Below are 22,063 nucleotides of genomic sequence, written 5' to 3' on the forward strand. Positions count from 1 at the left end.
TGTACAAAGTGTGACTCCTCGAGCCTGTGAGACGACAACTGGACCGAGGGGCAGCGGGGGCCTGGGATCCTGGAGGCTCAGTGACGGACAGGCACCCGCAGCTGGAGGCCCGAGCAGGCGATGAAGCGTTGCACTGGGTGCCGGGCGAGTAGGGACCCACACGCCACCCTCCGCACCTCCCCACGTCCTCTCTGGGCCTCCAGAGTTTCCACTCCCTCTGAGCCAGAGCCCACGCAGGATGCTGGGGCCACAGAGGAAAGTGTGTGTTCAAGCCCCGCCCCAGGCTGGCCAGGGCCTGCAGTCGCCACTGAGGAGTCGGCCTGGCCCTGCCCTGCCCACGGCCGGGCGAGCCTTTTATGAATGTCATGGGCACCGAGCAAACAATGCTTCCCTCAGTCAAGGACCCTGGTTCCTGGGCAGTCATTCTGCCCCAGCTTCCACGTGACCGCTCATCCTGTAAGGCCACCCCACACGGGATGTGAGCAATGGATACTTCCTGCCACAAGGCAGCCAAACGCGAAAGAATGCGTCCTCAGTGCTGGAACGCGGTGGGGGTCGTGACAGTGCGTGTGGCCGTGCCAGAGGCCCCCGCAAAGCCGGGCTCCGCCTTCCCACGTGGGCTGCCTCCTGACCGGCTGACGCCAGGTGTAGAAAAAGAAACGGAGGAGGAAGAAAACGCTAACCATGAGACCACCAGCGACAAGGAAACGCTGGGAAAACGAGCTCTATGTATCGAGTGGAGCAGGTGGCGTCCACCCAGGTTGGCTGCGGACAGAGGGGAGGCAGGGCCTTTGCAGTCACACCCACCGCCTCACCGTACACGGCAAACACGCAGGACCAGGAAACTAGCGCTTTGTTACGTGACACAAACACCTGGGAAACTCTCTCAATAAAGGCCAGGCCACAGGGCCCTCCCACACCCCCTGACGTCACCAGGCAACCAAGCCTCTGGCCCCAGGAAGGCCCAGGGTGAGCGCTCGCTCTAGGGCTTGTCCCCTCCACGGGGCCCCGTGTCCTATGGGGAAGCTGACCAGCGGGAGTCTGCTGTGTCGCCCGCAGGTGTTGAACCAGACGACGAGACTCGAGCTCCAGCTCCTGGAACATTCCCTGTCCACCAACAAACTGGAGAAACAGATCCTGGACCAGACCAGTGAGATCAGCAAGCTGCAGGACAAGAACAGGTAAGAAAGCACAAAAAACGTATAATTTGGAAAAGCGAGTCCATTTTTAGTCCGAGTGTTCTTCTTTAATGTTTCAAACTTCCACTTCTGCAAAGCGGGAAACACACGGGCGAGACCTGTAACTGAGCCGCAGCGTCTCTCGGCGCATCGTGCTGGGCGGGCGGGGCTGGACGGCTGCGCGGTCACTTGCCGACGAGCCGGGGCAGGGTGTGCGAGCCCTGGCCAGCTTGCTGACACACCGAGCAGTGGACACTGTCCTGCTCTGTCGTATTCACTCCGCAGTGCTAGCACCCGCAGGCATGTTACCCCGCTGCCATCCGGGTAAAGGTCTGTCCAATCATACTGCCCTTTCCCCACAGACGTGGGGCTGGCTCCCGAGCTCAGACACCACTTAGCCCCGCACCTACGGCCTGCAAACTGCTCAGTCAGCTGCAGTGGTTTCAAACGTGATCATGACTCCACTCCTTTAGCCGCCCTGATGGGCGGGATTCTGTGTGAAGCTTTACCACGTATGGACCAGGGACCCGCCACACCGGCTGGCGGTGCCTCTGACTCATCTAGCCTATAGGACCCTCCACATTCTTTCACATCTTTTCGCGAACATGCTTCCCATGCCCCCAATTAACTCTGCTTCCCCCATGATGCGCAGCCAGTGTGCATGAACTGAGATTTAAACGTCACAGGCATTGATTGAAAACAGTCCACGCACACGTGGACCCGCAGTTCAGACTCGTGCTGTTCAAGGGCCACTGTATTGATTTCCTTTCATTGAAAGGGCCGGGTGCGGCTCCCCGAGCTGAGGTCTCAGCCAGCACTGGGGGCACCTGTGCCCGCACTCCGGGGGGGCGGGGCCGGCCTGGTTGGTCCTCTGGTCGGGGAGGACCGAGGCTGGCGTGGCTCCTGCCTTCGAGAGGAGGCCTTTGAGATCAGGATGTGGCGGCCTCTGCAGCTGTGCTGGTCCAGTTTGGGGAGAAATAAACTCGTTTCTTGAGAAAACTCCTGCCCGCGTGTCCCCACGTCCACTCACGTGACCCCCTCTGGGCCACGTGACCCCATCTCTCACGCACCCGTGGGACAGTGTGCGGGCGGCAGAGGCAGGACGGAGTGCCCGCAGGAGTGGCTCCAAAGCTGGAGCCTGAGGGCGCTGGCAATGACATCAGGCAGAACGCCGACGCTTTGCGCATTTATCTTCGTTACTTTCTGCTGAGGTGAGTCACCTTGGTTTTTAATTAATGATGGTGACGTACAACTGAAAGTGACTTGGCTGATATCAAGGAACCTGTTCAGGAATAGCCACTGAGAAGGATATGGGGAACGGTGCACATCGAGTGCTCGTGACCGTGTGGAGAAACGGGCTACTTGCCGGCGAGACGCGGACAGGAGCTACTGTCCTGATTCCCAGGGACCGAGGGCTGGGGTGCAGCTACCAGATACAACTGAGTGTCTGATGGTAACTGTTCATGCTGAATGCTCACGCTCACAGTGAAGGCTTTACTGGGTGGCCGGTTCCGTGGCTGAGTGATGTCCACCAGGTAACGATGGAGATGTACTGCCCCAAAGAAGTGCAACGGCATCAGACCACAGAGCAGAAGGGCCTCCGAGGCCACGTACCTCGTGCCTCCGTTTATAACGTCACTGTGTGCAGTGATGTTCACTGTGATAGGCAGGGCATTCCTGAGAGCCAGAGAGCGCAAGGCCTGCCCAGGTAACATGGGAGGTCACGTGAGGAGGGAGGGCTCAGCCTGCTCTTCCCACGGCCCTGCCCACCTGCGCTCCCCATGCTGAGGCACCTCTGCATGGTCCACGCTCCTCTCCGCGAGGCCGTGGTTGCCAGCCTTCCTACCACAGACATCCTGGACAGACAACCTGCTGCAGCCCTGACGTTCTCACTAGGGCATTTCCTCCTCAAATCCCTCCAGAGGGCTGGCATGGCCACCTGCCTACCCGAGGAGCGGCCTGAGAGCTCCCTCAGGGCTGCGGCCACATCACCGTGCAACTGCCTGCTCTGACATCTTTAAAAGATATGTTTATTGATTTAGAGAGAAAGGGAGGGAGAGAGAGAGACATCACTGATAAGAGAGAACCACTGATCGCTGCCTCCTGCACGCCCCTGCTGGGGATCAAGCCCGCGATCCAGGCCTGTGCCCTGACGGGGAATCGCACTGTGCCCTCCTGGTTCATAGGTCGATGCTCAACCACTGAGCCATGTGGGCCGGCTCCTCTGACATGTTAATGTGCCCTGGAGAAGCAGAAACTCCAATGACATGAGTCCCTGGGCGCGGCTATGAGAGTGACCGGACGGGCGTGGGCCTGGGCCGTGGGGAGCGGAGCACCTGCATCGCTGACTCGCTTTCCCTCCCCCAGCGTCCTGGAGAAGAAAGTGCTCGACATGGAAGGCAAGCACATCGTGCAGCTCCAGTCCATGAAGGAAGAGAAGGACCAGCTGCAGGTGCTGGTGTCCAAGCAGAACTCCATCATCGAGGAGCTCGAGAAGCAGCTGGTGACGGCGACGGTGAACAACTCCGTCCTGCAGAAGCAGCAGCACGACCTCATGGAGACCGTGCACAGCCTGCTGACCCTCGTGTCCACGTCGGGCTGTAAGTGCGGCCACTCCCCCTCAGTCCTGCACACCCTGGTGGCCACTCCCCCCTCAGTCATGCACACCCTGATGGCCACGTTGGCTGTAAGTGCAGCCACTTCCCCTCAGTCATGCACCCTGGTGTCCATGCTGGGCTGTAAGTGCGGCCACTTCCCCTCAGTCATGCACCCTGGTGTCCACGCCGGCTGTGAGGGAGGCCACCCCCCCTCTGTCATGCACACCCTGGTGTCCATGTCGGCTGTAAGTGCGGCCACTTCCCCTCAGTCATGCACCCTGGTGTCCACGCCGGCTGTGAGGGAGGCCACCCCCCCCTCAGTCATGCACACCCTGGTGTCCATGTCGGCTGTAAGTGTGGCCACCTCCCCTCAGTCATGCACACCCTGGTGGCCACACCCACCTTAGCTCCAGTGAAGTGGAATTCAGTCAGTGAAATTCTCAAAATTCATCCTCTCTCTCTCCCATTTTTTTTTGGGAGGCAACCTAATTTTTGGTGGCCTTGTCTCGGCAAGGCTTAAAAAAAAAAAAAAAAAAAAAAAGAAATTCTCAAAATTCTAAAAAATTCTCATCTTTCAGAAAAGGCATTTCTTCTCTTACATATCCTATATAATAAAAGGGTAATATGCAAATTGATCGAACGGCGGAACGACTGGTCACTATGATGCACACTGACCACCAGGGGGCAGACGCTCAATACAAGAGCTGCCTCCTGGTGGTCAGTGTGCTCCCATGGGGGAGCGCTGCTCAGCCAGAACCCGGGCTCATGGCTGGCGAGCGAGTGCAGAAGCGGTGGGAGGAGCCTCTCCCACCTCCACAGCAGCACTAAGGATGTCTGACTGATGGCTTAGGCTTGCGGGGAGTCAGACATCCCCCGAGGGCTCCCAGACTGTGAGAGGGTGCAAGCTGGGCTGAGGCATGCCCCAACCCAGTGCACGAATGTTGTGCACCAGGCCTCCAGTTTGATATAAAAGCTTTACAGGGTCTCAATACAGAACCAAGTAAAAAGGACAAAATGGAAGGAAGGGAGAAGGATGTATTTACACAAAATAACTGTTATGAAGCAAAACATCCCAAACATACTTTTGATCCATGGGCTTCGCAGAGCCTATGAGTTAATTCCATCATTCGCTGGACATATGAGGCTGGGCAGGGTAATGTTTTAACCCCGAGGACGGTGTGAAGACTGAAGGAGACACTGTCAGTCACTGGGTAACGCTGCTCCCTCCTCGAACACCCACATTTGTGCTGCACCCCCCCCCCCCCCGCCCCCACGCCACTCCCCCTGCAGCACCTGCTTCTCTCTCCACCTCCTCACACTAAGGGCGAACCTGCGTCTCCAGTCCTTAATTAGAGATGTGACATGTGACTGTGGGCGCTCCAAGCTTTTTCTTAAATACACAGGGTCTAGTTCTTACTACGGCTCATCTGATACTGTCCTTCCGACTTGTATCTTCGACAGACACACTTTGCGCAGGAGTCACACCGAGCTTTCGTCTTCCCCCGAGAAACACGACCCCACTTCCCTTTAGTCATGCAGTCACCCCATTTCAGCAGAAGCACGTAGACAAGGTTCCTACTCAGCCAGGACGCAAACACGGGACACAGGACCAACCTGATGCTCAGGCCAGGCCTCACACGGGGCCAGGGTACCACACCCGCCCTCCAGCTAGTTTCAAACTCGTGTCATTTAGGAAAAGTGTTCTTTTCCTAAAGGCCCAGACTCTCTGCTCTGCTCATCCCAGCTAACATGGGGTGAGGGCTGATGGGTACGTGCAGCCCTGGCAGGTACCACTGCTTGGGGGGTGTTCTTTTATTCTCCTGTAGTAACTGTACCTGGTTCTACTCAAGATGGAACAATTTGAAAAGTAGTAGTTTGTTCCAGCTGATGGTGAAGCTGATGATGGAGCAGGGAGCATGGTCTGCAGGTTACGATCACTGAGGCCACAGAGCAAGGTTTTTGGAAAGGGTGGAAAGCCGGCACCTCCTTCCTACTCACTGTGAGAACTCAACAGTAGTGAACTCCCCAGAGGAGTGCCTCTCGGAACCCACCTTCCATCTGCCACGAGCCCCACGTAAACACTCTTCTGTCTCTGGAAGCAGCCAGGCCGGCCCCGGCCGAGAAGGAGGAGCGAGTCACTTTCCGAGACTGCGCGGAGGCCTTCAAGTCCGGCCTGACCACCAGCGGCGTCTACACGCTGACGTTCCCCAACTCCACGGAGGAGACAAAGGTGAGGGCTCCCCGGGCTCCCCAGCTGCGGGCAGGGCACTCTGCCGCCCCACGGGCTCCAGGTCCGTGCTGACCGCACGCGCGCTGCTCCTTCTCACTCCCCTCCCCTGGCCTCCGGCTTGTAGTTGTCTTCCTTGAAGTGGGACACCCCTTTCATTAAGTTTAAAGAAAACACCTCCCAATGAATAGCCACAGCTCCCCTTTCAGTAGTTACTTCAAGTATCAATGGGGCACCCCAAAGGCTCAGGGGCCACACCTCCTCCCTCCCCAGGCTGTCCTGGGACAAGCACAGCCCGGTGTGCAGGTGAGCAGACATTGCCTCCAGCACACACCTGCCCCCCCCCCCCCCGCCCCCTGCGCACACCTGCCCCGGCACACCCCCCCCCCCAGGCACACACCTGCCCCCCCCCCCGGCATACACCTGCCCCCCCCCCCGCCCCCTGCGCACACCTGCCCCGGCACACCCCCCCCCCCAGGCACACACCTGCCCCCCCCCGCCCCCCCCCAGCATACACCTGCCCCCGCCGCCCCGGCACACACCTGCCCCCGCACACACCTGCCCCTCCCCGGCACACACCTGCCCCTGCCCCCCCGGCACACACCTGCCCCCGTATACACCTGCCCCCCCCCCCCCCGGCATACACCTGCCCCCCGGCACACACCTGCCCCCCCCCCCCCCCCCGGCATACACCTGCCCCCGCCCCCCCCCGGCACACACCTGCCCCTCCCCTGGCACACACCTGCCCCCGGCACCACACCTGCCCCCGGCACACACCTGCCCCCCCCCGCCCCCCGGCATACACCTGCCCCCGGCACACACCTGCCCCCCCCCCCCCCCCGGCATACACCTGCCCCTCCCCTGGCACACACCTGCCCCCGGCACACACCTGCCCCCCGGCACACACCTGCCCCCCCCGCCCCCCCGCGCACACCTGCCTCTGCCCCCCCGGCACACACCTGCCCCCGTATACACCTGCCCCCCCCCCCCCCCCCCCCCCCCCGCACACACACACCTGCCCCGGCACACCAGACGTGAGAAGGCGTGCACTCCGCTCTCAATCAGCCTTGGAAGCAGCTATGTCCCCGGTGCCCTAGAAGCAGTGCATCAGGGGAGACACCCCGCAGGAGGAGGCGTGAGGGCCAGGAGGGGGGAGGGAGTCTCCGCTCACGGCTGGAAGTATGAGGGTGGGTGTTCCTTTCAAACATTCGCAGTAGCTCATGCCCATGGCAGGGAACAGCCTTCTTTCTCTAAAATGGTCCAGGTGAAGTGCCTTAGATTCCCTTCCAGCCTGAGCCTGTGACGCACAGATGCGGGCTGAAATCCTGGCCCTGCCAATCTCTGTCTGAGTCAGTCATTTCAGCTGGACGAGCTCCGGTTCCTGATCTGTAACGTGATGTTCCCCCGAGGCCGGGCTGGTGCTCACCGCCCATCCCACAGACGGGAGTGCCCTCAGCCGCCAGGCCGCCAGCTCCCTGCATGGCGGGCACCCCACTCCGCCCTGTATCAGTTCATTCCAGCGACAGACGCTGAGGAGATTTCTGGGAGATCTTTTCCAAAAGGGCCTAAATATTTCAACTTCGTTTCTGAAAACGCCCGGGGTCTCGGTACAGACGCTCAGGGTGGCGGAGTGGAAAGCACTGCAGTGTCTGCTAATTGGAGACGAACAGTTTCCTTCCACTTTCACGGGACCCCGGCCTCCACGGTTGTCTGTGTGCTGTGAGCTGTTCCGTGGGCCCCGCACCGTGACCGCAGGCTGACCACAACCCTGCAATTGCTCGAGGACTTGCGGAGCCCTCCAGCTCAGAGCCGGCTCGCCCGGAGCCCTGCAGTGGGCCCGGCTCGAGGCGCCGGCATTCTGAGCGGCCTGCTTCCCACCCTCTGTCACCTGCTCCACATTCCCCCAGTGCCGCTGGCTGCGTGGATGACTCTGACAGTTTCAAGACCTAATTAGCCACAATAGTTCGCTTTCCATGAGCTCTGTTCCTTGAAACCTGGACAAAGTCTCGGGTGCCAGAGAACCGGGGCTGCATTGCTCATGCACACACAGGGACCCTCCCCGTGCCAGAGGCTCGGCTCTGATTTCCAAACCGAGATGAACGGCTCTGACTTGACCTCAGTGACTTCCGAACGGAGGGTGGGCGCCAAAGGACCCCACGTTCCTGGAACAAGGCAGGCGCACTGAGGGCCAACCACCTGCCCGGCCCGGGTGCGGGTCCGGGATCCGCATCTCTGCGCACACACAGCCTCGCAGCCCGGCAGCGTGTGCAGCTAGCTCACCAGGTGGGTGTTACATGGCACACAACGGACGTGAGCGGCCGAGCCACTGGCCCCAGCAAACGGGAGAGGACTGTGTGCGGACCCACGTCGACGCAGACCTGCTGTGGGGCCTCGGGCCACGCCCCATTTCTGGGGCCGCGTGAGGTGGACAATACTCCGTTGACAGTCCTGTGTCCCTCTTCACAGCTGGACGACGGGCCGCATTAGCTGAACCCGACTACACCTCCTCCGCTCCAGAGGCAGCCACAGCCTCACAGAGCCGCTGTCTGACTGGATAACAGGAGCAGGGGCTCCACGGAGCTCTGCACAGCGGCAACCATAACGAACAAGGTTGCTGCCAGCCCAGGGAGAGGGGTTCCGGCAAGCAGATCAAGTCTAATGTCCAATGACCTGAAGATGGGAAATCATTTTGTTCTTAACTAGGGGCCCGGTGCATGAAATTCGTGCATGAGTAGGGTCCCTAGGCCTGGCCGGGGATCAGGGCAGATTGGGGCCTTCCGGCTACCGGCTGGGACCTTCCTTCATTCTGCGCCACCCCCTGGTGGTCAGCACATGTCATAGCGAGCGATTGAACTCCCAGTCTCCAGAACTCCAGGGGGACAATTTGCATATTAGGCCTGTATATGTATGTTTCGTTCCACACATACATACACGTTATACACATACACATATGTATATGTACGTGCATATGTATGCATGCATAGATAAGAGGAATTTTCTTTTTTAATTTGTTAATCCTTGCCCAAGGATGTTTTTCCCATTAATTTTTTAGAGAGAGAGGAAGGGAGAGGAAGAGACAGAGAGAAACATCAATGTGAGAGACACACTGATTGGTTGCCTCCTGTACACGCCCTGACGGGGCCGGGATGAGCCTGCAACCCAGGCGTGTTCCCTTGACCGGAATCCAATCCACAACCCTTCCGTCCGCGACCAACACTGCACCCGCTGACCTAGCAGGTGAGGCTGCATTTTTCTTTTCAATGGACTTGTTTCCAAAGGCAGAGGCTGGGAGAGGGAGGAGGCACCGGCGCAGGCAGCCCTCACGTGGAAGAGTCCCAGGGCCTCCCTGTGCTCCAGCCCAGCTCGCTGGAGTTTAGCGCACAGAGCAGCACGTTTAAACCCGCCTGTCAAAATGTTCGCCATCATCACCGAAAGGACCACGGAAAACATCGAAGCAAGACTATTCCTCATTGTTCTGAACCTTAACTTCCACATTTACTACCTGTATGCTGCAGGGAGTTTCTCTTCACTTTCCAGAAAACGTTTCGTTCCACCATAATCTCATTATTTAGAGCTTCTTTTGTGATCTTATCTCAGGGGGTTTTAATTTCATGAAAAACCTCCAGCTGAGCTGAAATGGAGCATGCATGCTCCCATCCCCAAAAGAATTCCGTTCTGACAAAGTTTAAACCCGCCGAGCTGGCGTGGCAGCAGAGCTGAGAGGCGCTGGGGGGGTGTGGGGGGGACCCCCGGGCAGTGAGCAAAGGGCAGAGCCTGATGCGAGTCGGAGGCAAGCGGCCAGGCCACGCTTGGATCACGCCAGGCCCGTGGCCCTCAGGCCCCTGGTGCTTGGTGCTGAGGGACGGCCGACAGTCGTGACCCCACGTGGGGAAGCGGGATGGCCTCAGGACACACCAGATCACGGGAGTCCCGGGAACCCGAACAGCTCGAGGACCCCTCCATCCCTCCTGCAGAGGTGCAGGGACTGGCTGCCGTCACCAAGGTTTTCAGGGACGTGGATGGGTCCATGCACGTCTGCAGGGGGGAGGCGAGAGGGCGGGGCCACCTGCGATGCCCCCTCACGGCGACTCCAAGGAGGGCGCTCTGAGTCAGCGCCTGGTGGGGCTCAGCCTAAAACAGAGGACAGTCATCCCTTCATCCATCACCAGCCTGCGTTGTATCGCTGTTTATCTTCGTCCTTTTAAGTCATGGCTCTCAATTCACTGAAAACCATCTGTTTCTCGGAAGACCATGAGACTCACCCCAAAGAACCCGCCAGCACATGCTGCTGGGCGCCTACACGCATCTCGCTCCTCACATTTAGCAGGAGACCCAGAAGCACCCGCACAGCAGTCACCGTGCCCTTCCCTTGCAGGCCTACTGCGACATGGAGTCCGCCGGGGGCGGGTGGACCCTCATCCAGCGACGGGCAGACGGCAGCGTGGACTTCCAGAGGACGTGGAACGAGTACAAAGCGGTACGAACGGTCACTGAGCCACCTGAAAATCTCTTTGTGAAAGTAACTTTCCAGACCCGCACAGCTTGCACCACAAACGCAAAGTAACCAATGACTCAGGACAACTTTTTAACCAAAGGGTTCTGTTACCGGGGCTGTCCGCCCCCTCCCCCACCCCCCATTAAAGACCAGCCCTGTCGGTAGAGCGTGGGCCACGCAGCAAGACAGAGCGCGTGAGCACGGGGCTCGCGTCAGGGCAGCTCGTGGCTGGCCAGCCCGCTGTCTGGTGCGCTTTGCTGTCCACACACCAGCTGCTACCCCAGCACGAATTCCCTCCCGTGCAGCTTAGTTCCTTAACACTGGCCTCACCCGGGCCCCCATTCTTCTCTGGAGGACCCCACGTCTCCCAGCACAGTGACATCTGAGGTCGCTGCGCGGGAGGGAGGTGGAGGGGCCACTCATCTCAGACACGGGAGCCCACGAAGAAGTGCACAGGGAAGCCCACGGGGAAGCCCACGGGGAGCCCATAGGGAAGCCCATAGGGGAGCCCACGGGGAAGCCCACAGGGAAGCCAATAGGGGAGCCACGGGAAGCCCATGGTAAGCCCACGGGGAAGCCCACAGGGAAGTTCATAGGGGAGCCCACGGGGAAGTTCATAGGGGAGCCCACGGGGAAGCCCATAGGGGAGCCCACGGGGAAGCCCATAGGGGAGCCCACGGTGAAGCCCACGGGGAAGCCCATAGGGGAGCCCACGGGGAAGCCCTCACGGGGAAGCCCATAGGAGAGCCCTCATGGGAAGCCCACGGGGAAGCCCATAGGGGAGTCCATGGGGAAGCCCATAGGGGAGCCCACGGGGAAGCCCACGGGGAAGCCCTCATGGGAAGCCCACGGGGAAGCCACGGGGAAGCCCACGGGGACTGACTTTCCGCTCGGGTTGCAGGGCTTCGGGAACCCGGCGGGCGAGCACTGGCTGGGGAACGAGTTTGTCTCCCAGGTGACCACCCAGAAGCGCTACGTGCTGAGGATCCGCCTGGCCGACTGGGAGGGTAATGAGGCCCAGGCCCTGTACGAGCACTTCTCCCTCTCGGGTGAGGACCTCAACTACAGGTGAGGACTTGCTGGTGATGTTCCCTGTGGTCACGGGTCCGGACCACCCCAGAAAAGCTCTGGCTTCCTAGAGCTCTTCGCCCTGTTCGGTGGGCTTCTCCGGTTCTGAATGTCGAACTGGCTCTCACGACAGGGGCCGCTGTGAGGACAGTGTTTGTCTGTGGTCCCTGCTCTCTGTCTGCAAGGAGCCAACGACGCGCCTGGCAGGTGCCGGGCACCGACACCATCCGTGGGCGTGGAGTGTGGCCTACATGGCAGTGTCAGGACAGCGTCCTACATCACACACCTAGGGCTGTTTTATTATTCACCAAAGGCTTTAAGACCACTCTGTCTTCTGCAGGTTAAACAATCCAGTTGTATGATTCAGCCCAAGGTCAGGATGCCTGCCAAGTTAAAAAGTGGCAGAATTGGGGGGATGGTGGGGGACGGTGGGCAGTCACCCCTGCAGCGCTCTGCTATGGCTCCCTTGCTCCCTCACATTACCTTGTACGCCAGCTGGTGGAACTACTCCTGAACACTCTGAGAAACAGGGCAACCCTGGCCCAGAATTCTCTCTGGCTCTAAAAGCGGTAAGAGCCGGAAGGGCAGCAGGGGCTCTGAGAGCCAGGACCCTGAGACTCTGTGGGTGAGGCTCTGTGGGTGAGGCTGTGCGGGTGGGTGAGGCTGTGCGTGTGGGTGAGGCTCTGCGGGTGGGTGAGGCTGTGCGGGTGGGTGAGGCTGTGCGTGTGGGTGAGGCTGTGCGGGTGGGTGAGGCTGTGCGTGTGGGTGAGGCTGTGCGGGTGGGTGAGGCTGTGCGGGTGGGTGAGGCTGTGCGTGTGGGTGAGGCTGTGCGGGTGGGTGAGGCTGTGCGGGTGGGTGAGGCTGTGCGGGTGGGTGAGGCTGTGCGGGTGGGTGAGGCTGTGCGGGTGGGTGAGGCTGTGCGTGTGGGTGAGGCTGTGCGTGTGGGTGAGGCTGTGCGGGTGGGTGAGGCTCTGTGGGTGTGGGTGAGGCTGTGCGGGTGGGTGAGGCTGTGCGTGTGGGTGAGGCTGTGCGTGTGGGTGAGGCTGTGCGTGTGGGTGAGGCTGTGCGGGTGGGTGAGGCTGTGCGGGTGGGTGAGGCTGTGCGGGTGGGTGAGGCTGTGCGGGTGGGTGAGGCTCTGTGGGTGAGGCCTGCACAGAGAAGGCACTTATGGGTGTGTGGTTCCTAAGGACTCAGAATGTGCCCGTGATGGGAACAGGGAGAGGAGGACCTGCAGGGTGTCCCAGGAGCTGGTCTGAGGGCCCCGTGGATGTCAGCCACTCCCACGCCCCGAGGAGTGTGGTGGGCAGACTGGGGGTAAGTGCCAATCACGCAGCCCACGTGCACCGCCCACGCTGAGGTCGGAGATCAACCACGTGCAGGGGACCTCACGGGAACCGTCACTGCCTGGCACAGCCCCACGCAAACCCTGCCGGGGCCGCTCGCACCCTCTGCCCACCAGGACAGTCTCGGGCCCGAGCTGGCTCCCAGGGGAGGGATGGCCAGCAGCTGAGCATGCGGGGACCACGCGGGGCCGTGCAGCTCCCCAGCGCTGCCCCTCCCCCAGCCTGCTGTGCGTAAAGGGCCCAGCAGAGGCAGAGGCACGCCCGAAAGCAGGCAAGTGACATCCAGCCAGCGCTGACCGCGGTCGGGAGTCAGGGACAGTCACAGACGCACAGGGAGAGCGGCTCCCGGAGAGCCTGCCCCCGGCGGGCGGCGGCGAGACAGGTGTCGGGCCTCACCCCCCACCAAGGATGCTCCAAAGATCGAAGCCGCGAGGAATGTTCAGACACCAGTGGTTGGTCACTGTTTTACCTCCAAGCTAAATATTTTGTCAACTGGCAACAGTTAGGAATCTACAACAGAGGAATTTAAAAAAAGAAACACAGAAATTAAGGATTAGACTGTTTATATAAGATTTTAGAAAACGGGTCATTACCCTCGTATGCTGACATTATAAAAATGTTTTAATCTGAGTTGGTTCATAACAGATATTTCCTTTAGAAATGTAACTCAATTTTTGAATGTGCCGTTTTATAAAGCACGCGCTTGTTTAAAGCTCAGTTTAACGTGCTGGCAGTAGGAGACAGAGGCCACCCTGAAAACACTGCCGTCCTGGTAAAACACGCCGCTTTTTATCAGAATAACTGCCGATGGCTCAGAAAGGCACCCGTCTACAGCAGCTGCGATGTACGGTCCCCAAATGGCAGAAAACTGAAAAACGCATCAGTAAAAGACAATTCTTTCACTAAAACTGAAACTAATTGCACATTAAGCTTCATCACTGGCCACTGGTCACGCCCTGAGGCCGTTCCGTGGACACTGAGATGTAATGTGACCTGCGTGTCCCTCCGCCTTCACTCCGCTGCTCCGCGAAAGGGATGGACAGCAGAGCAGCTGAGTCCTCTAATCCCAAGGTCAGAAGAAAGCGACTTCCTCTCGTGGCCCCACCCTGCGCGTCTCACAGAGACGAGACTCAGAGACGAGTCCAGAGCGGAGCCCTCCCTGTTTGCGCCCCTTTGGGGAGGCAGAGGGTGAGGAGGAGGAGGCAGCCGCCTCAGGCTGTGGGAGACCGAGGAGAGGGCCTGCGAGAAACCCAGGACCTGAAACCAGCAACGAGCAGGACCTGCACGAGCCTTTGTGGCAGGCGTGCCGGGGCCGTGCGGGGACCACGTGGGGACCACATGGGGGCCGTGCGGCTGGGCCGTGCAGGGCACCTTGGAAACAAGGAAACACTGAAATTCGGACATTCAGTTAATGCCTATGATCCTGTGTCCAGAGCTGCCACATCTAAAAACTCTGAAATCAAGTCACTCACACGAAGGTGCCCGGGACCAGCGCTTCCTGGACTCCATGGCCGCCTCCTCAGTGAACAGTCCCCCGCCCCGCCCCCCCAGGAGTGTGTGCCTGGGACCCTGAAGGAGGAGTGCGGCCCGCCTGCTCCACGGACAAGTCCCACCGTAACCGCGGGCTCCCGGGCTGTGCGGCGTGGACGCTCGCGGGAAGGCCTGGCGGAGCCTGGCCACTCGGCCCCTGACCCATCCCTTCTCCGCCCTCGTCCCCACGTGGTTCTTGGAAATGATCTCCCAGGTCGTGGCTGGCAAACGAGCGGGCGTCAGGGGCGCCGTCACCTGGGGCTGGAGTGCAGTCCTCCCTCCGCTTCGCAGGGTCTGTGCTGTGGATCCCAGGACGGGCAGACCTGGTGCCCAGGCTCCACACCCCACCCAGCACGTGGACCCTGCTCTCGGCCGCCGGGCCAGCCTCCACCCACGGCTCCCCTGAGGGGGTTTGCCCACCGCCTCCCCGTCCCATTCCCCCCCAGCACAGGCACAGGCCAGCCAGACGCTGCTGCCTTCGACAGGAGGGGCCATGCCCACTGTCTCGCGGGTCAGCACCTCTGTTCCTTCCCCAGTGCCCAGCAGGTGCCTGACCCACTGCACAGACACCAGGCACAGCAGCACGAGGACTCGACTTCCTCTCGGTGCTGTAGGCTCCGCTCCAGACCCAATGCCCCTTGCTCGCTCCTGCCAGCCTCCCAGCCCACTCCCACCGACAGCGGGGCTGAGGTCGTCCCGTCACCACGACGCGTTCCTGTCTGGATGAAGCCTGCAGACCTGGACAGGGCCCCCCCTTCCCCCCCACACGCAGCCCCCTTCCTGTTTACCTCAGAGCGGCAGGAAAATGAGTGGAAAGGCCCAAGTCCCACTGATGCCTGTGCAAGTGATATCCACGGCAGGTTTCCCCAGAACACGCTCTCTGCCTCGGGACCGGCCGATAAGCGGGTTCCTGTTTATTCCCGCTCGGCCCAGGCTGCTGGGGGCACTGGGGGCCCGGCGCCCTTGGGCACAACCGCTTCTTTGTGGGAAGTGTTCCTCGGCGGCACAAACCCCGCTCATCCCCCTCTTCTCCCCTCTGCACCCCCAGGATCCACCTGAAGGGCCTCACGGGGTCAGCCGGCAAGATCAGCAGCATCAGCCAGCCGGGGAGCGACTTCAGCACCAAGGACGCGGACAAGGACCGGTGCATCTGCAAGTGCGCGCAGATGCTCACGGGAGGTAGGCCCTTCCTGCTTGTGTGGGCGAGGGCCCTGCACCCGCCGGAGAGGTGACAGAGTCCACATTCACAGACAGGCCTGCCCGGGGGAGAAGCTCGCTTTCCGCTTGTCCACCTGGAGCTGCTACCGCAGGATAGAACTTGGGCACCGGGTGAAGGACAGTGACTCACTCAGTCCAGGGGCCACATCACAGAACATGATGATATAAACATTGCACCAGAGTATTTTCCAAAGAAACAAAACATCCAGATACAAGTACAGCCGCTGCCCCACCCGCCCGAGCTAACACTGCGCGAGGTTCACTCACATCACGTCTCACTACATACGGAACGTCAACAGCCATGCTCCCGTCTTAGGTGTCTTAGTTTCATATAAATGGCATCCCTCTCTCTGTCCTTCCAACACAATGTTTCAGGATTTACTCAGACCCACACCCTCCCTGCAAACCTGGGCACCTGTGGGCTGGGTCAGGGTGAGAGCAGGTGCCAGGCACTGGGTGCCACTGGGTGCGGATGGGGACCCAGCCCCCGCTGTGCCACACACTCACCCAGCTTCACCCAGTGAGCACCGCTACAGCTTTAAATTTTTTATATCTAGCTCCACTGGACACTTAAAACTTGGGGTTATATTTTAAACAAGAAGAATTTCTCAGGGGGTGGGGGGAGCCTGGATCAGTCCAGTTCACTGAGCTGGGGAACTGCAAAGGGTGTGGCTGCCGAGAGCCACCCCAAGGCCTTGGTGTCCCCGTCCAGACGTTCCGCCTCCTGTGTGTGGCCGTGGCCTCCCCACCCAGCGCCTGAGCAAAGGGGAGAAGCCTGTCCAAGCCCCGCTCACAGTGCAGGGGGCACCCTCTCTTCTGCGGCCCCGCCCAGGGCACTCAGGACACAGTCACATAAAATGCAGTGAATGTGCCGCGTGGACCAGTGGGTGGCTGCTCCCCGGGAGGGTGGCCCCATCCTAACCCTCTGCTGCGCTTCACAGGCTGGTGGTTCGACGCGTGTGGCCCCTCCAACCTGAACGGAATGTACTACCCGCAGAGGCAGAGCACCAACAGGTTCAACGGCATCAAGTGGTACTACTGGAAGGGCTCGGGCTACTCGCTCAAGGCCACGGCCATGATGATCCGGCCTGCGGACTTCTGAGGCCTGCGCCTGCGGCGGGGGCTGCATCCCTCCACCTGAACCTAGGGGACACAGCTGCGTTGTCCCTCCACCCAGAGGGACACGCCCGGGGCCTGAGTCAGAGCCCTCGAAACTCCCCACGGACACCTGCCCTGCTCGGCAATCCCAGCACAGCCCAACCTTCACCTCGTGACCTGCAGGGCGTCTGCGCAGAAATGAGCTTAAGCTGCAAATGAGAAGATGGCTCGCAGGCTCCTGTCACGCCGTGTCAAGCGCATCAGTGAATAACTGGAAACAGCTCTGGGCTCCGGGGTCGTCTGGCTGCATCCCCGCTCGCCCGCCAGGGGCTGGCGGAGAGGAAGGCAGCCTCCACACCCCGCCCCGTGCACAGACTCAGGGGCTCCCTGGGAGGGAGGGTCACAGTGCCTTTGCCCTCCTCTTGGGTGCTTTACATTTTCATCTGAAAACAGCATATTTGCATAGGTGTCGCCAGCTTAGTTCTAAGCTAATGCTCAAACACAGATGTCAAGTTTATACGGAGAAATTCCCAGGATGTATTCTTTTATTTTATGTAAAGATTGTACTACTTTTTTTTGCTGCCTGATAACTATGAAGTTATTTTAGTAATTAAATATAACTTATGAGATGACGACATTGAACTTTCATGATAATATTTACAATCCCATTTAATTCCAAAACAGCGGCCGCGTGTCCTGACCAGACTCTCCCTCTCAGGACAGACCCGCCCTCACCCACCAGCCCCTGGGGGCTCTTCCCTCCGGGGCGGGCAGGCCGAGGAGGGGAAGCCCAGACGTGGGGCGTGCACGAAGCTGTACCGCTTGGGCTAAACGCCCTCCTGAAGTTGTTTCAGGAAGAAGTAATCTGTATCAGCACAGTATTTACAAATGTCTACCAGAAAACTTGGAAAAGGGGTTTTGAAGCACAAAACGGAAATCTGGTGCTCACCTCGCAGTCGCTCGCCCAGGCCGCACCCAGGCCCCGACCGGGTCTAACGCGGCAGCTGTCCCCGGGGGAGCACGGCCGCTCTGAGCTGGGAGGCCTCGGGCATCTGGTTTCCACCCAGTTGCCAGGCAGCTCAGCCAGCTGGACAACCAGCCACCGTTCAGGTGTCTTCACCCTCTTCCGCCCCCACCGCCGTGTCCCTTAGTCCGCGCTCTTCTCTAACTGACGTGGCCCCACAGGCCGCCCGCCCCTGCAGCTCATCACAGACAGGCTGGTCGGGCGCGCTCCTCGCTCCGTCCCCCTGACCAGCGTGAGGCTTTATCACCCCTCAGAGGCGCCCGCCGTGTGTGGAGGCGAGAGCATCCGATGACACTCACGGCTGGAAGGAGCGGCACGTTCCAGGTCTCAGTGAGCCCGCGGCAGTGCGAGGGGAGGCCGACACGGAGAGACCGGCAAGGCCACCGCGCACACGGCTCGCCCCCGTGGGCAGGTAGGTCAGCGCATTCCAATGGCGACCCGCCAGGTGCACGCGGGGCTGCCCGCACTCTCGTGCGAAGGGGACCTGGTGTGTAACTCGACGCTTCCCTTCCTTACCTGGATCTCAAAGGGCCGCGCCGAGAGGAGGTTTTTCTCTCCGTAAGAAAACATTTATGAAGTGGACAGGAAATCAAAGCAGTCATCTTACAAATGAAAACAAAACAGCCCAACAACCCGAGAGCCACAGCGATTCAGGGCAGAGGTCAATGTCTTGTCATGTGATCAGCACCCCAAACACTCGAGCGGCCAACACGCACCAAGGCTGGTGCCGAGACCACTGCCGTTCGCCTTCCAGGTCATAACCTTCTGCACGAACAAACCGTCACACACTCGTCGACAGCTGCACAGTCCTGCTCCCCAGCCACCGAGACCACCTGCGGGATCAGGCCTCAGCTTTCGGAAACCAGGCCCTGGCGCCTACCCATTCGCATCGGTCACATCGAAGCCGAGTTTAGGGAAACGGGAAAACAAAGTCCGCGGCGTACCGCTGGCAGGCCACGTTTTTACACCTATCAGCTCTGTCTCTACGGGCAGCAACAGCATCACCTTTCAAAGCTGCGAGCGAGATAGAGTTCCTTCTCAAGACACCGCCTTCTCATTTTTGTTTCTCAGTCCTGAGGGCTCCACAATTAAGACTTTTTGAGAATGCATTTCTCACAACTTTTTGCAAAGATTTTCACATTTGTTCTCACAAATAAATAGATTAAAAAGTATTCAGTTCTGTGGATGTTTTTTTAGTTATGGGCATAAGTGTTCTTGATTTAATAAACATCTGAGCCCTTAGTTTTGCTAATAACAGTTTCTCAAGAAATTGTAGTTGTGGTTCCCACCACAAAGTAACACTTGACTCACCGGAGCGGCGGGAAAGGAGTCGGAGAGCTCGAAGGGTTCCTCAGAAATCCAGTGACCCAGTTCCAAAGACCACAGGACCTGCAACGGCACAGAAATCAGCATTTTAAATATTTATTGTTAAATATTCTGAGTGAATAACAAGCCATCTAGAAGCGAGCAAAAGGAAAACCCAGCGGCGAGTGCACCCCCCAGATCAGAGCAGGCGTGTTGCACCCCGAAGGGGCCCAGCACCTACAGCTGCACACACGGCACACGGGCAAGGGCCTGGCCAGGTGACGTCTCGTGATGACTGGACGCCAGGGCTATCGTCCCATGGAGGCCAAGTACGACCAGAGACCACCCTGCTCCTAGACACGGAACAGGACATTTCTTTAAGACTACACGTTTCCAACTTAAGGAGGCAGGCAGACGGTGCTCAGGAAGTGTTTCCACAGTCTTATTAAAAAGAAAGGCACACAGATTAGGAGAAGACAGACCATAGGCCTAAACTTACACAGCAACCCGTGGTGTGTGACTGTTCCTAACATCGTCTGACTTTCAGAAGTTCCCCAGAGCACACGTGAGACTCCCAGACTGTGAAGAGGAAGTATCTCATGAACACGCTTCCATCAGCAGCAGCTGCAGCATCTGCATCCACACATTCAAATGATCAAAACTACGTTTTCATTTTGATTCAGCAACGCCTGAGGCTCGGGCGCCGTCTGCTCTGTGACCGAATCCCTCCAGCCTGTCTCTACGCTCCGGCAGGATTCACAACCGGAGTCACCACGTAACGCACGAGTCGGTCACGCCACGTCTGATATCCCTTCTTCCCGCAGTGGCTACACAGAGCTACGTCCTTCCGGCTGAACTGCTGGCGATGAAGCGGAAGCCTTCCCTTTGGGAGTTCCTACAGCTCAGCACCATCTATGGGAGCCGGCCTGAAGCATCCCCTCCTACCAGCACAGCCAGCACGACCCACATGGGACGGCCACGCTGTTTCTAAGAGCAAGTGCGTGTGGCAGGGAGGTCGGGCGCAGGGCACGGGTCCGAATGCTACCCCCAGCACTGGCCTGGGCCCTCAGACACATGGAGTCACCCACAGCTCTTTCCTGGCTCATGTATCGCTCATCTGTGACCATGGGCAGGATCCCATGCCAGGTCCTGGAAACAAACCCAGACCCCGAGGAGACCAGGCTCCGTGGGAGGCGGGGGCGGGGGGGGGGGGGGCAGACCACATGGGGTGCTCTGGCACAGGCCGTGGGAACCCAGAGGGGAAGCCAACTGGCTGCCTAGCAGGGGTGGGGAACCTTTCTTGCCAAGGGCCGTTGGGAGATTTACAGCATCATCCTCGGGCCACACAACATTAGCAACTGATTTGGTCCAACATTTAATGAACTCAGCAGGGCCAGACCAAACGATTTCCCGGGCCTCAGACCCGTGGACACGAGGCTCCCTACCCTGGTCTAGGAGAACCCAGAAAGGGTCGGCCACGAGCTGATGTTTACACGGAGCTCAGCAGGCAAGGGGGAGGGGACACCAGTGGAGAGAGGACTCCAGCCAAGACGGCCCCCTTTCCGGCTGGAGTGGGGTGCTCTGGAAGAAGGGTAGGAAGACGGGGGGTGGGGCCCGTTGGAGAGGCATGAGAGATGCTGTTTCTTTCCCCGTGTGCTGGGGGCATCGGCTCGGGGCAAGAGAATCGGGAGAAAAGCCAGGAGCGAGCTCCTGGGCTGGGCCCTCCACGGCCTGGGGATCAGCAGGCCGGGGGAAACCTGCCTCCGTGGGAGAGGGGACGGGCAGGCTGTGAGCTCGGGACCCGCTCCGTCTCCAGTTGGTCCTGTGAGTCCACGAGCATTTTGCCAATTAGGCCGCTTTTTGGTTGTCCCTGATTTTTACTGCCTAACCAACATTAAAAAACAACAACTTAGGAAGCTCAGAGAAAGGAGGTTTTATAAGTATGGAAACTCGACACTGAAGCCTGTTTCCCCGCTCTCTCTGGGTGGTTAAACACTCAGAATAACTATTTTCCTGACTTCATCGGCCACGGTCACTGACAGAGACACGCTAGCTGCGTGGCTCCTCACAGTCACACGCTTAGCCCAGGACCCAGGCTCAGCGTGGACAGGAGGCAGCGTGACCAGCAGGAGGCCAGGAGCACACAGTGCCAGAGCCAGTGTGGCACCGAGTTCAAGTAGAAGCCACACAAAAATGCCACCGGATTCAAAAGCCTCTGGGGAAACTCGTTCTCTGAGCTGGTTCCTCTCTAAATGTTATGGAAATAAAGCCTAGGACATCGACAGTACAGCTTTGGTAAGTGAACTGTGTTTCATTTCTCTACGTACTCAAAGAATGAATAATTTACAGAGATAACAGGAAATAGATTCCACTGTAAGGAAATCAAATCAGAAAGATATTACAGAAAGAAGTACACACTTTTTCCTTTAGTACCCTCACTAGCCAAACTGATCTTTACCTCCGTATTCAGAACAGAGAAAGTATATTCTGCAAGACAACAGTCAAGACCATAAGTGACCTTAAAATTAAAAAGTTAACCCAACATATTTCCCATCAGATATGTGACAGGAAGTCACTAAGAAGCCAAGCAAAGCAGGGATGGAATTGAAGGGGTACAGAGGGTGCACCCCATGCGTCACAGCCCTGACAGGAGGGTATTTCAGATTCACCACACATGAACAGATTTCTCACACTCGTAAAGCATGAACCTTGTGAATTCAACGAGAAACCATTTTCTTGCCTTATTGTTCGATCGACAGCAACTGATGATACCACGTCCCTTATCGTGGGAGCCCTTACTCCGTGCAGCCCAGACCCGCCCGCATCCGCGCTCTCCTCGCTTTATGTACATCATTCCACTTGGGGGGGTGGGGGGGAGCGCAGTGATTGCAAACCAGCCGGAAACCTGCCGTCGTCAAGTGCACGGCAGAGAGAACATCCCACACGAGGACAAAGTCGCCTCCGGTCACACGGCACCTTC

At 59.0% G+C, this 22,063-nt stretch overlaps 2 protein-coding genes across 5 annotated transcripts in view; one reads left to right on the forward strand and one right to left on the reverse strand.

Annotated features, from left to right (window-relative positions):
* ANGPT2 (angiopoietin 2) overlaps window positions 1-17,387 on the forward strand; it is a 40,732-nt gene extending 23,345 nt beyond the window's left edge. For 2 of the 4 annotated variants that reach the window (XM_070408075.1, XM_070408074.1), the window contains exons 3-9: window positions 1,060-1,181; window positions 3,546-3,778; window positions 5,875-6,005; window positions 10,378-10,479; window positions 11,399-11,565; window positions 15,487-15,617; window positions 16,598-17,387. In XM_070408075.1, the coding sequence (XP_070264176.1) occupies window positions 1,060-1,181; window positions 3,546-3,778; window positions 5,875-6,005; window positions 10,378-10,479; window positions 11,399-11,565; window positions 15,487-15,617; window positions 16,598-16,758 (1,047 nt within the window). In that variant the 3' untranslated portion in view covers window positions 16,759-17,387. The remainder of the gene's footprint in view (window positions 1-1,059; window positions 1,182-3,545; window positions 3,779-5,874; window positions 6,006-10,377; window positions 10,480-11,398; window positions 11,566-15,486; window positions 15,618-16,597) is intronic. The other 2 variants (XM_070408072.1, XM_070408073.1) reach the window with 2 other exon arrangements.
* The window catches only part of MCPH1 (microcephalin 1), a 99,628-nt gene that overhangs the window by 49,971 nt on the left and 27,594 nt on the right, over window positions 1-22,063 (reverse strand). The window contains exon 12 of the mRNA XM_070407353.1: window positions 19,090-19,167. Within this exon, the coding sequence (XP_070263454.1) occupies window positions 19,090-19,167 (78 nt within the window). The remainder of the gene's footprint in view (window positions 1-19,089; window positions 19,168-22,063) is intronic.

This window comes from Myotis yumanensis, unplaced genomic scaffold (assembly GCF_028538775.1).
Source record: "Myotis yumanensis isolate MYYU_CA2020_CCGP unplaced genomic scaffold, mMyoYum1.0.hap1 SCAF_3, whole genome shotgun sequence".
NCBI lineage: Eukaryota > Metazoa > Chordata > Mammalia > Chiroptera > Vespertilionidae > Myotis > Myotis yumanensis.